The following is a 13,667-nucleotide window of genomic DNA, read 5'->3' as shown; positions in this document are numbered from 1 at the left end:
GGCTTTTCAGAAGAGCAGTTTTCAAAAGGCAAAAATCACAGGGTTAACAAAATAGTAACAGAAAAGCAGGTGATGAAACACCATTAGACACTGCCATTCCCCAGCCCTGATTCCACTTTGTTTAAGTGGTCTCACTAATACATTGATAAACCACTTCATTTCAACCAGCAGCAGTAAGTGAAAACAGAACATGAGCAATGATTCCTGATAAGATGGTTCATAAAACGCAGCTTTAATTACTGGGACCGTGTGATTGCACCATTCCAATTTCATAAATAATCTTCAGATTTGCTACGTAGCTTTTTGCATCTCCAGATAACCCTCAAATAGCTTGTATGTGAATAAGCATGCCATATACAGTGTCAACAGCTAGACTTGTGTTAATCAGAATAATGTAAAACAATGAAACATTTTTATGTACAACAAATTCACAAAGTATTCACACCCCCCTTCATTCCTTGCACATTTTTCATTGCATGTTTTCAAATGGATTAAACTTGTTTCCTCTCCATCACATGACAATGATTAACCCATAATGAGAAAGAAAGACATGTTTTAAAACTGTTTTTGCAAATTTATTCAAGTGTCTTTTAAAACACAAGCTCCCCATTTTCAAAAATATTAAAAAATGAATTCAGCACTTTGTCAAGGTGCCTTTTGCAGCACTTGTAGAAAGCACACTGTGCATGTCTCATTAGGCTCCCCCTTTATTCTTCCAGGCAGGCAGCAGACTCCCAACACATCGCTGACACATCAAGGACAGTTTGAAAAAAAGGATTTACCTAAACACTGGCTCGAGAGCTACGAAGGCTGAATATTTTTGTGACAGGTGTTTTTATTTAAATAAATAAAACTTAAACTCACTTCACATTATGAATAAAGTGTAGATTCAAATGTTACAGACTTTAGAGTGAAACAGTCTGAATACTGTGTAAATCCCCCATATACACTACTCTGAATCAAGTCAGCACTGTATGGGAAGATTGTGAGGTTTTATTTATTTCAGCTCATACAAACATCATACCCATTGTTTTCTGGCAAAAAACTATTGTAACTACAGATTTGTGTAGACAATAAACTAATCTCAAACTGTAACCATTCACTGTATTTGCCACTACTCTCTTAATTTCAGTTACAAGTGATTATAAAGGACAAAAAGACATATGCAAAGGCAGGCATTATATGTTTATTTTGAAGAAATGTAAGTAAAAAAAAAAACAAAGCAAAACAAAAAGTGGTGTTTTCTTCCAGAGAAATAAGGACAAAAATGCACAACTGTTTTTTGTATTTGGATGACACCTTAAACAGTCTGAGATACAGGTAGTGTAAATACAGAAATTAAATAACAATTGACTAAAACCCCAAACATATTATTGAAAACCCTACTTGTGTCAAACAAGCAGATCCTGTGACAAACCCTAATTTCTACTATGGTACGAACAAATCCTACACAAACTAATAGTGTTACAGAAGTACTTTTGACACAAAGAAAGTCTTGGATCAAGAGGCTGTTGTGTTCCTGCACGTAATAATCATCTGACAACTGTGGGAAAATAATCAACCTGTAGAAAGTTAGAATCCATGATTACAAGATATTGAGCATCCATGCTACAGAGAAGTACACTACCGAAAGAAAAAAATAATAATAAAATCAATCATTCCGCACGGCGCAATGATAGTCTTGTGAGTAAATTAAAGTATAAAGTCAGGATAGTGTATGCAATGACTTAAAAATTGCAGAATATTAATAACAAATGTATAGATTTTCACAGGCAGTTAAATGATCAAAATTAGACTTTACAATACCCCCATCTCAGTCAGTGTTGACAAATAGTTTACGCTAACAAAAGAGAATTTGACAAGAGGAAAATTTTAACTTAACCAAAACACCACTGCATAAAAAGACAAAACTTTTCTCATTTTTTCCTCAATCAAAACTTTTGCAGCACACACCATGACATCACCTTGATTCAAAACAGACAAAATACGTGTAACAGTAAAAGCTAAACACAACTGAAGTGACAGCTTGGCGTCAGGCAGCAGTGATGGAATGTTGATGCCTACTTATAAAAGGACACCCATATTGCATGTGCATGAAAATCTAAAGCAATGGAGAAATCCTTTGTCGTTCTTACTGTTGGGAGAAAAAAAAAAGCCCCCACCTGATCGAATTAGCTGATTTTTTTTATGAATGTGTTTGATGAAGCCATAAAAGTAGTTACCTTCAAAGTTTGAGCAAATTCACGGTTTGGTTCGATACTTGGTTCGATATTTTTTCGATACAAAAAAAATGTTCATGCTTTTTTTTAAATTTGTCATTTATTAAAATTATAAATATATATTTTAACTCAAACGTACCTTTTTTTAATTTAATGTTGCTGAAACAACAAAGGGATAAAATAATAAATCTATCTGATCGAGAAATCACTCATCTTTGGAAAAGAGAGTTTATTACAGAGAAATGGCTCTTTCCAAAATAAAAGCTATACTATACGCTTCTTCTGGGGTATATTCTCAGCAGCATATTAAACATATCAGGTCCCCGTAAGGAGACTCATGTGCTAACGGCTGTCTAAATTAGTGATGTGCGATACCACTGATTTCCTTTCCGATCCGATACCAAGTAATATTCAGGGTGGTATCGACGATACTGATCCGATACTTTGTACAAAAACTTATTTTATTTATTGTATCTCAAATTATAGCATCATAATGATTACAGGACATCAGAGTACTTGTTTCCAACAATGACGGCAGCTACTTAGTTTTAATATTACTCTTATTTCTCTTTCTGGGTCGCAAAAAAAACTTTTAACATATTTTCAGGTGAGAATGTAGCCGTGTAAACTTCAAATATCTGAGCCGATCAACACATTGTGTTGTGTTGATCGGCTGTCTTGCTAGCTTGCGCTGCGCTCAGTGATCGTCGTATACCCGGCTTTCTTTAAACCGCGAAGGCCGGGTCCTCAGGTGGAAGCAGCCTCTGAATTTGGACACCCCCGCTGTATCCGGACATTTAACGTATTTTATCCGATAAATAAACACTGTACAATGTATTTATTTCCCCCCCCCCCCACAGCCTTTTTGAAATGTCTCCCTAGTGTGGCCACAACACCTCACCTTTTTTTCTACATGTATGGCAAACCACGTCTCAGTTTTTGTGGAGGTAAAATAGGTTCGCACATGACTCCAATTACGCTCAGCCCTTGTTGTGAGTGCGCACGCCAAGGGGCTGCGAGACAGACAGCCTATTTGTAAAGCAAATGACTATGAAAGGCGGAAGAGGAAGTACTTCCTTTGAATGTAGACCATCCGAATATTATAGTTTCTTTCCACTGTGTTCCTGTTAATGATAAACTACAAACTTACCCTAAATTACTAAAATATCGATATTTTAATGTAAGAATTGATTCTAGAACATAAATGATTGGTATCGGAGGAATCGATATTTCAGGATCGATCCGCACATCACTAGTCTAAATGACGCGGGTAAAGTTTGTAGCATGCGTGCTTGTTGTTTTTGTCTGCTTCCACTTGTCTTTGCACTAGGATGATGTCGGAGTAAGTGTGCAGTCATATTCATTTTGTTCCCTCTAGTGCTGTCAGCGTTAATCTGAAATGACGTTAACGCCACAACACGGCAGATCTCTGTTAACGAGCTACCGCGGATCGCCCCGTACGTGGGGCTGGACGGCGTCAACACATTAACGAGCAAACTGCGCTAACGCACTAGTTCCCACCCATGTAATTGAGCATTGCGTGGCACATCTGATATACTGTTTTTACTTTTGTCCATGACACGCTTACCTTCAGGGTCATACTTCACATGAAAACCAAAATAGTTCCAAAGGCCAGATCTGAATGAGGGTGGGAGAGGTTCAATTTGCCATGTTGCAACGAGCTTAGCTTCTGTCTTGCTAGCTTGCGCTGCGCTCAGTGGATCTGCGCTCGACAGTGCAGCCTAAGCCTAGGCGAAGTAGTCAAACACAGATCCACTGAGCTCTCAACACAGACAGCATCGTCAGAAGAAAAGTTGATAAAATAAATTTTAAAAATTTGTATTGTTCGATACATATGCATACCGAACCGAAAGCACTGTATCGAACGGTTCAACCTTAAGTTACATTTTAAGGTGACCCAAACAATGACGATTACAAAATTAATGGAAAAAAATATCACAGCTAGAAGATCAGCCTAGTATCAAATGTACGAAATGACCAATTACTCTAGATTTTTTTAAAGCTTGTTTCAGTTACTCTATATCACAAATTAAAAAGTGCTAAAATTTTGAATGCACCATTTAGTTTCCTGTAACTTTCTATGGCTTTATTAAGCATACTGTAGCTTGCCTCTACCAGTGTGTGAATGCGAGAGTGAATGAATAGTGGCATTGTAAAGCGCTTTGGGTGCCTTGAAAAAGCGCTATATAAATCCAATCCATTATTACTGTAGTTACTGTAGAAAAAAATAAATGTGCTTACTGTGAGGAGGAGAGGTGGGAGGCACTAATGAACTTTTCATGGAATGAACCATTAAAAAAAAAAAAAAGGAACAACAACAAAAAGAAACACATTAAAGTCAAAGTTCTGTTGTCACTGCATTTTGCCAAAAGTCAACATGAAACTATCAACATGTGAAGAATAAATAAAGTCACTGCTAATAAAAAGCTACAGAAAGTCAGATTTAGCTGTATTCAGTCTTGTGTAAAGCCGCAGTGTTCAGCTCCACAGAATTAACAAAACAAAAACAAACAAAAAAAAGCAATGCAGCCTATTTAAACTGTATTCATACAACCTTGCCAGAGGCTGTGACTTGTAGATGGATGCTAGGATATACATCTACATATACTAATGAAAACCTGATACAAAAAAATATATTGAGTACAACTGTACCAGCAGTGAGTATTTCTAAAATGTTACAGATAAAAAATAAATTCTGAGTAAATATATAGTATAGAATAAGGATTGTAATAGAACCCAGCTATTTAAAACATGCTGTCTAGTTAGATATCTACTGTGATATTAGTTTATTAAGTAATCGCCCACAGTGAGTGTATAGACAGGAAACTATAATTATTCAACAGTGGATACGTCCAGTTCACCATCATAAAGAAGACTGATTAGGCTAGTGTCTTCACAAAGCGGGGGACCAGAGCCTTAATTGCATTATCACAATCACAAATGTATTCGTGAACACATCAGTTCCAACTGAAACAGGTAACCTGCTACCTTAAACAGTCAGAAATGTAATAGTGCAAATGAGACCTGGCTGTCCTTTTCAAGTAATATAAATTCAAAAGCAGTGTGATTTAGATGAAAATAAAGAGTAAATCCATGGCTTATATGTTGATTGGAAAGGCAGGAAACTCTTTGGCTATCAAGGCAGGTGAAAGGCAGGTAAAACAGAGCATGAACTCTGAACAACTGACCACTCTGTGAATCTCATTTTCATTTCAAAATAAAATCTATGATTGTTTCCACAACTAACACTGTCAACCCAACTATTCAATATTAAGATTCTCTTCTATTATAAGAGAGATTTAATGATTTCAGATTGAGCTAACAGAAGGTTGACCCTTGAGGTCCACAAGCAAACAGCCGGTGTGAGCACCATATGTCTTACTCTGTTCTTGGTTAAGGGAAGTTGATTCTTGGCAAGAAATGAGAGCGAGCGATCTCTACTCTCATATGCACATACTTAAGTGATTATAATGTTTACTCCCCTCTGATTCACGGATCAGCGTCTGGAGTTTGATGGCCCCCACCCCTGGCCTTGATTTGGAGCCAGGCATCTCCCAGTGCCTTGGCAAAATGGTCATCCACTGAACCCGTTATGGACACTGAGTTAGACACAGACTCTGCTTCTTTGTAGTTCTCTCCAAGACTTCGACGAAAGTGCTCCTCAATCACAGGATCGCATACTAAATTGGATGGAATAACATCACGTGGAGGAAGAAGACCAAAAAGAAATTGTTATTTCCATGCATCTAAACTGAAAATTGAATAAATACCTTTTGATTTCTCAGTTCAATAAAAAAAAGCAGCTTTGGGGATGCTCTCTTATCAAAGTCTAGGAAAAACACAGCTTGGTATTTTGAAAAATAGCTTTGATTGCAAATTTGATGCAAAGTGCAGAACATATAATAGCTTGAGTGCATGAAAATTAGTTTTTAGTTTGTTTTTTAACCATTTCATTTTGTTACACTATTTGGTATACTTACAATAGATCAAATACGGATTCAGATACAATTTGTTTGATTCACTACAGTTTTTCCTAGGTATGTGTCATTTTCAGAGGTTGCCTTTCTAAATCAGAAATCTTAAAACGATCTAGTGCAATATACTGGTGTAATTCATTTTAGGCAGGGCTCGCAAAATCGCTAGCCCGACATCCCGGGGCTAGCGATTTTTCCAGTTGGGCTACCAAAATCTATCTCTGCCCTGCCCGTCGGGCTATCATAGGAAGGAAAAATATATGTCAATGCTTTTGCATTCTTTCGGAAATGTAGCTGAGTAATTATGTCATTGGCATCGGTGAGCCACTGTCAATATGTGACATATTGAAATCGCCTTTGAATTTGCGCTTGTTTTTTGCTTTCACTTTGCAATCGCGCGAACTGTGTATAGAGAGCGACAGCACTGATTGGTGAGTGACGATAATTTGCGCACCAATTCCTCTGACATCATCTTATCAATCGTTAGCTTACTATGCAAACATGACAAGTGAAATCTCCCGCAACAAGCTTAAACATGATCGCGCAGAGAATCGCTGAGCGTTATGCGAGTGCGTGTGTAAAAGCAGTAGGATATATATTTTAGTTCTGCTGAGCCAAATAAGACAGGTCAGGGTGAAGAAGTGACAGCCAAAGAAAAGCTTACCACAAAACGGAAAAGTTATGACAAATCAGACTATAAGGCAAAAAGAAAGTGCAGCTTTATGGTTTCATGGACAAAAGAATTTCTGTGGCTGCAATATGACAAGCTAAATAATAACCAGGGCTGCGCATAAGTGGTCCGCAGGTGCGCATTCACTGTCAAAATAAAAAACGCGCACAAGATAAGAAGTTGCAACGCGTGTTTGCGTACATAGGATTTTCTGGAGAAGGACAGACATTTGTTTAGAACTCTTAAAGATGTCAAAGAAGCTCCTTTAAGCAATTACTGTGATGTTCCTCCACCTCCAAAGAAATATCAGAAGGAGTCTGAACCACAAAAGAAGCGCGTATTCTCAGAAAAGTGGTTGCAGGAGGTGAGCTAGCTTTAAACAAATGATGAACGCACAGAGATGTGGTGCAGAATGTGCCGTGAAAATCCCACTCTAGCGGACAAAAACAGTGCCTTTTATATGGACGCAAACACGCGTTGCAACTTCTTATCTGGTGCACATCTTTTATTTTGACAGCTAATGCGCACATGTGGACCACTTATGTGCACTCGTGTAAATAACATAATGTTCTGCCGGGTGTGTTGTTGGTTTTCCCTCGATTTCTTAGTCGACAAGCGCCTTTGTTACTGAGACCAGTAATTTTAAGAAGGGCCCCCATTAGAACCCATGAGAAATGCAAGAAATGCATTATTGCTCAGTCTGCAATACCTTTCCCAGAACAAACACCAATTGCAAATAACATACTAAAAATAAACCTGAAAAATCTGTTTAGAACAGCGTACTATGTTGCAAAGAGTGAACTACCACTGGCAAAATTTAGCAGTCTTTGCAAACTTCAAAAAGCAAATGGCATAGATCTTGGTTCCACTTGCCTCTTACCCGTGACTTCAGGGGAAATTTCAAATTCAGGATCTGACACAGACTGATTCATGTTCTACAGTTCTTACAAGTTCAATTAGAATCAGTTTCTGTTCAATTAGAACCAAGTATTTGAATTGATGCTTGTAATTTTTATACAATGTTGTAATTTGTGTTTCAACAATTTTTTGATTAATGTTTTGTTTCCGTTACAATATTATACTTTAATGTATAATATTGTAAAGCAAACAAAACAGGAAACAAAACATCAATCAAAAAATTGCTCTCTTTTTTATTCGGGCTACTTAAATTTATTTTGGGCTACCAAAAACTGAAGAGTCCCTGCCCGAAGGGCTACCAGGGATTTTGAAATTTTGCGAGCCCTGTTTTAGGATAAGCTTTTGTTGTATGCAACCATTGCAATAAACTAGTTTGCATAACAGTGAGTCAAAAACTCACACTACATCTGATTAGGGCTGCATGATAGCTCAAGAATTTTCAAACTGGCCAATGTACAACCACATATTACTTTTATGTCTGCAAAGAGACTGAGAACACATACACAAAGGACAGAGACACCAACTTGTGGCAGCAATTGCTCTTAATTATTGACAAAGTTGGATTTTAACGTTGATAAATTGGTTAAATTAGCAAAATAAAAATATGCAACTTGGATATATTTTTGTGCAACCACCCAGCACTGTTGACTTTAAAACTCCACATGTCTTTTAGATCTTTTTTTTGTCATACTTTAGCAAATCAGTACATGGAAAGACAAATATATTAGTTTGTTAGTGCAAGTATCTTAAAAGACTTACCATTAGCCTTTCTCGGATCAGTATGTGGGCTAGTAGTGCAACCATTCATGTGGCAGTGAGAGAGGTTGCAGTTGCGGTTGCTCGCAGGGGCACAGGTAATAACCGAGGGACGATTCTGTATAAGAAAAGAGAGAGAGAGGGAGAAAAAAAAAAAAAGGATTCATTACTGACCTACATTACTGGTTAAATGGTTTTTTTATCCATCTGTGATCAATCTTAAAATATTTACACAGTACTTCCAACCATCTTGCAAAGGCAGATATATATATATACACACAGGGGTGCACATAAGTGGTCCGCAGGTGCGCATTCACTGTCAAAATAAAAGATGGGCACCAGATAAGAAGTTGCAACGTACGTTTGCGTACATAAGATTTTCTGGAGGAGGACAGACCTTTGTTTAGAACTCTTAAAGATGTCGAAGAAGCAAGCTCCTTTAAGCAATTACTTTGGTGTTCCTCCACCTCCAAAGAAATGTCAGAAGGAGTCCGAAAAGAAGTGCGTATTCTCGGAAAAGTGGTTGCAGGAGGTGAGCTGGCTTCAAACAAATGATGAACGCACAGAGATGTGGTGCAGAATATGCTGTGAAAATCCCACTCTAGCGGACAAAAACAGTTCCTTTAATATGTATGCAAACGCGCGTTGCAACTTCTTATCTGGTGCACGTCTTTTATTTTGACAGCGAATGCGCAGCTGCGGACCACTTATGTGCACCCCAAATCTGCAAGACAACTCTAGTAACAGGACAACAGGAAACATGGTCAACACACTGTGAACACAGTCTTTATTCTTTCATCTGTGTTAATCGTGGCATTAAATCTTTGCTGGCCATCACATGTAGTAACTTTTACCTTTTTTCATATCTGTTATTTTGATCTCCTTACACTGACTTAAATACATAAGCCAAAATATATAAAGATATTAAAAATAAACTGATATGTTGTCTTTACAGGCAGATAAGAAAAATTTTCTTTGTTCATCCTCTTAGTGAAATTCATATTTTTATTTGTTCTCACATTAGCTAGTAGTTGTGTTTTTCTTTACTGTTGACTGTAATAAACCATAGAGGTTTAAATAGGTCAGTATTCAAACAGTTTCTCAAAACTGATTTTGCCAGCCTTACAATACACCCCCACCCCCCCACCCCCACCCCTTCTTCACAACAGAAGCGATCATAGATAGTTGTTGTTTTGCACACAGTAAATGCATTTCAGTACATGTTTTATCCATCCACTGGTCATATCTCACTGAACAACAAGAAAGGTGAAAAAAATTAAGTGTGTGCAACCTTTTTTTAAAAAAAAAAAACAACAGCAAAAAAACCATCACAATGCTCTCTTTATGTGCTACAAGTTGACGTACCTGCTGGCGCTCTACAGTTCCACTTATGACAGACCTCTCTGTTCCCCTGACTCCAATGTCATGGCTGCTTTTGGTCAGAGGTATCGGCTGGTCTACAGCATAGCCAGCAATGGAAGCATACAGATGGTTCCCATGGAGACCATTAGAGGAGGAAATAACGTGCTCTACAGGACTGTGGCTGAGGCTCCAGTGCTCACTACGGTTGTCTCCAGCAGAGGGACGTCCCCTTGATAAAGACAGGTAAAATAAAATGTACTAGCAGCTTCGTGGACAACTTTTGTTTTAATTGTTGTGCAGAGGGGATGTTTTTTTTTTAAGCAGACACAGATGAAGTACAGGAAGGGGTTTTCATTTGTAATATGCAGCTTTATAATTATTATTATTGTAGACTTTTCTTAAGATTATATACAGCTTCATTTTAAGATTTGTTTATATCAGTGAACTACTTTGTGTCAGGTCTTGATGCATGCTCAACCAACCAGGTAAGGAAGTATGTCCAGACCAACAGAATCAACTTTTTGGGGTTCTCTGTGTCACACTTTACCATCAAACTTTAAGAGGCTGATCAGTAAAGTCATGGTCAGATTTTTTTTTCCCTTTCAGCCTGTATTCTGAATAACATCAGACTGAATGTTTTTACTCATATTGGATAAAATAAATACGTTTCACAGCCAGAACACACTGAAACACTGAGTGCTGTATTTATAAATAAATAAATAAATAAATAAATATTGCCATATGCTGGCTTCGAGACTTAAATGAAACCAAACGAAAAAAGGAGATGAATACAAGGTTAGGGCTTCTTAATAATTTTACATGTTTGTATGACAATCAGAAAAGTATCAGGGGGACCCCGTTTGTAATGCATGACACTTGTCACATGATGTATTACATTTACAACTCATATATTGCACTGCATACAATTTATTCAATCCAACAAATATAAAAAAAAACAATACAGCAATAATTTCAAGACCCACACAAAATCATAATAATTTTTTAAAGCCACTTACAGCTGGGTGGCAAACAATCTGCTCATTTTGGTCATGTGGTCTTCATCACAGTGGAATCGGTCTTCCATTTGTTCTTCGCCATATTTTCGTTTGCTTGGGCAGTGAGGAGGAGGCCCACTTATATTGGACATAGTGGCAGAAAGGGAGGGCATCTTGGACTCATCTGTGGGAAAGAGTTCAGTAGTAGAAATAACTTAATTAAATTAATTTAGACTAAAAGCAAGTTTCCAGAATAAAATACACAATAAACACAGTAAACTATAAGGACTCTGTGTATTCCATCAATTCATTTTAAACTGACTTTTTGAGACTGCACTGGTAGGTGATCAAGAGTTTCATAAATATACCAAGTAATACAATTTGGCCAGATTTTAATAAACCATGAGCTACAAAAAGCAAAGTAGAAACCAGTTTGACTAAGTACATATTGCTTAATGTTAAAACAATGTAAATAACTGTTTTTACACCAAGTTTGAATAACCTGTGTAAAATGTATTCAAAGGACCTTTCACACAAGTAATTGCAATTTAAAGTGCTTAGCAGAAGACGGAAAAGTTGACAATATTACATAATCTAGGGCCATTGCACAAAAGAGAACACTTGACACATATAGTTATAATGGAGAAGTACTTTGGGTTTTGGTGAATTAAAAAAATAATAATACCAGATTCACTGGGGGACCGGAGATCACAAATTAAGTAAATGGCAACTAAATTATAATTTACATTTATTTTTTTGAATTTCTATTATAGAACGACTCTGACTTTGTTTCATTTATGGAGGTGCAATTTGTTTGAGAAGTAAACTTTGATCAAGAAAGCCAATGGAGCAATACACAAGCAGTTAAAAATCACCCACTCATCTAAGCCCAAAGGAAACTGTGTGTAGAAACATGATAAAGCAAATTTTTGAGCAAAATTTCCTGATTTCTTTAGATGTTTGACTAAGCAGTGGCACAAATGAGTGTTACACAACCTGAAGCTTAATCACTGCTACATCACATGAAGCAGCATTGTAGCGTATGCCGTTATAGCTTGGGAATTTCTACAAAGTTCAAATGAATGTTATTATTATTCAATGCCAACTTGTTAAATACAGGCTATAAAAATCGTATTTTAAAGTTGCGATGTTATTAAACAAAACAGTCGTTGTTCTCCGCACCAACAAGTTATTTAACATGTCGTCAGTCTCGACGCTAGCGTCAGGATAGTCAAAAGGGTAACGCAAATCACAACACAGGAGTATCTGGCGCTGAATTTAGGGAAACCACAACGTGTTGCGATTTATAAATAAACTCAGGAACTATAGGACCAAAAGAAAGAAAAAAGACAAACTTACCTTCGTAGTGCAGTCTCCCAATGTTATTGTTCATCTTGTCCAGGAACTGAGAGTTTATCATGTCCATTCTAGCATTTACACGAACAGGCTACTTGCTAACATTAACGTTAGCAAGCTATCCTAAAGGAGATAGAAATGTTGTCATGTTTTTAAAAATGGCATACGTTTACACGCCAGTTAATGGTAATCCCAAAAGACATTAGTCTTTATTTTGTTCAACGACAGGCACTTCATGACACTGAAGACTACAGGCTTTAGTGCGGCTAGCTAAACACGTAGCCTACGCTGAGCTAGTTGCTACTAGCCGTTCATCAGTGCGAGCTTTAAATTGAACTACGAAGTTATAAACGCTTATATTGAAGAGGTTGTTGTTATTAAAATACAATGTTATACGTGTATTGCGACCAGCGGTCTGCTTAGTTGCTGAAGCCAAAATACAAGACAGCGAACTTTGTCTACTTTACTCACGACACAAACTTACGTTAGCCAAGTCGCTAACTTTTTAGTGCTCTAGGTCAATGGTTTTCGTTTTAACTAGCAAAAACCTAAAAAGAATACAAGTCAGTATCTACTTAGTGCCAGGTTAAGTTCAATAGTCTATATCCAACAAACTGAATTCCAAAAGATGGGTATTCCTATTCTTCCATGATACTTACTTCTTCGACAAAAATTAGCTTTACGGCAACACCATAGTTAGCCGAGTCTGCCTACGTACTCTGCCTTCTTCACGCACTTTCACACAGCAGCAGTCCTCAGACAATAAAAGAGAGCTGAGCGGCCCTAGCGGAGAGATACAAGGCGAACCGGGGCTTTTTGAAGCATATTTAAAAGGTACTTTTATACGGTATGAACACTTTGATATTAACCATTAATAAATTCTCCTATCATCCTAAAAGTAACATTGTTTTTCAAGTTTATCAAGCTACGCAGCCTATGAAGATGCCCAAATGAAATGGGTTTAACGTGAAACACAATAGGCTACTTGATTTTTTTTTAATGCCACTACTGACCATATACATAATGTTTTTGATATGTGAAGAAAGTAAACATTCAAAGAGCTGCTTTCTCTGAACTGCTGTTGATTTTACACGAATCATTATGAGGAGTTTCCAGTGATTTTCACTGCAGTGAGTTTAGTTTCCTGCAGTCTGACTGCAGCACAACACATTGAGGACAGACTGAGGCACAATGCCCTGCTGGAGCGTCTCATCCACAGACATCTGACTAGAATGGCTGGGTTTCAGACTTAAGCAAAGCTTAGGTTGGTTTTGTTGCTCACTACACTGATACTACCACATGGTGTCACAATAGCACACATAAACTCATATTATCTTCCTCAACTATGCTGCCACAACCCCAAAAACAAAAGTCACCCTTGTTAAAGTGACATAAA

At 37.3% G+C, this 13,667-nt stretch overlaps 1 protein-coding gene across 1 annotated transcript; it reads right to left on the bottom strand.

The window, feature by feature from the left end:
• Positions 1-996: 996 nt before the first annotated feature.
• vgll4a (vestigial-like family member 4a) lies at positions 997-13,021 on the bottom strand. The gene is made up of 6 exons (XM_006796469.3): positions 12,931-13,021; positions 12,275-12,394; positions 10,937-11,099; positions 9,924-10,149; positions 8,562-8,676; positions 997-5,920 (listed from the first exon to the last, which is right to left on the bottom strand). Exons 2-6 carry the CDS (start codon positions 12,339-12,341, stop codon positions 5,730-5,732), a joined length of 762 nt encoding a protein of 253 aa, XP_006796532.1. The 5' UTR covers positions 12,342-12,394; positions 12,931-13,021; the 3' UTR covers positions 997-5,729.
• Positions 13,022-13,667: the final 646 nt, after the last annotated feature.

The sequence above is a fragment of the Neolamprologus brichardi genome, chromosome 20 (genome assembly GCF_056152115.1).
Source record: "Neolamprologus brichardi isolate AB-2024 chromosome 20, ASM5615211v1, whole genome shotgun sequence".
NCBI classification, from domain to species: Eukaryota; Metazoa; Chordata; class Actinopteri; order Cichliformes; family Cichlidae; genus Neolamprologus; species Neolamprologus brichardi.
The sequence above is the reverse complement of the archived record's forward strand: the minus strand, read 5'-3'. Positions and strand labels throughout refer to the sequence as shown.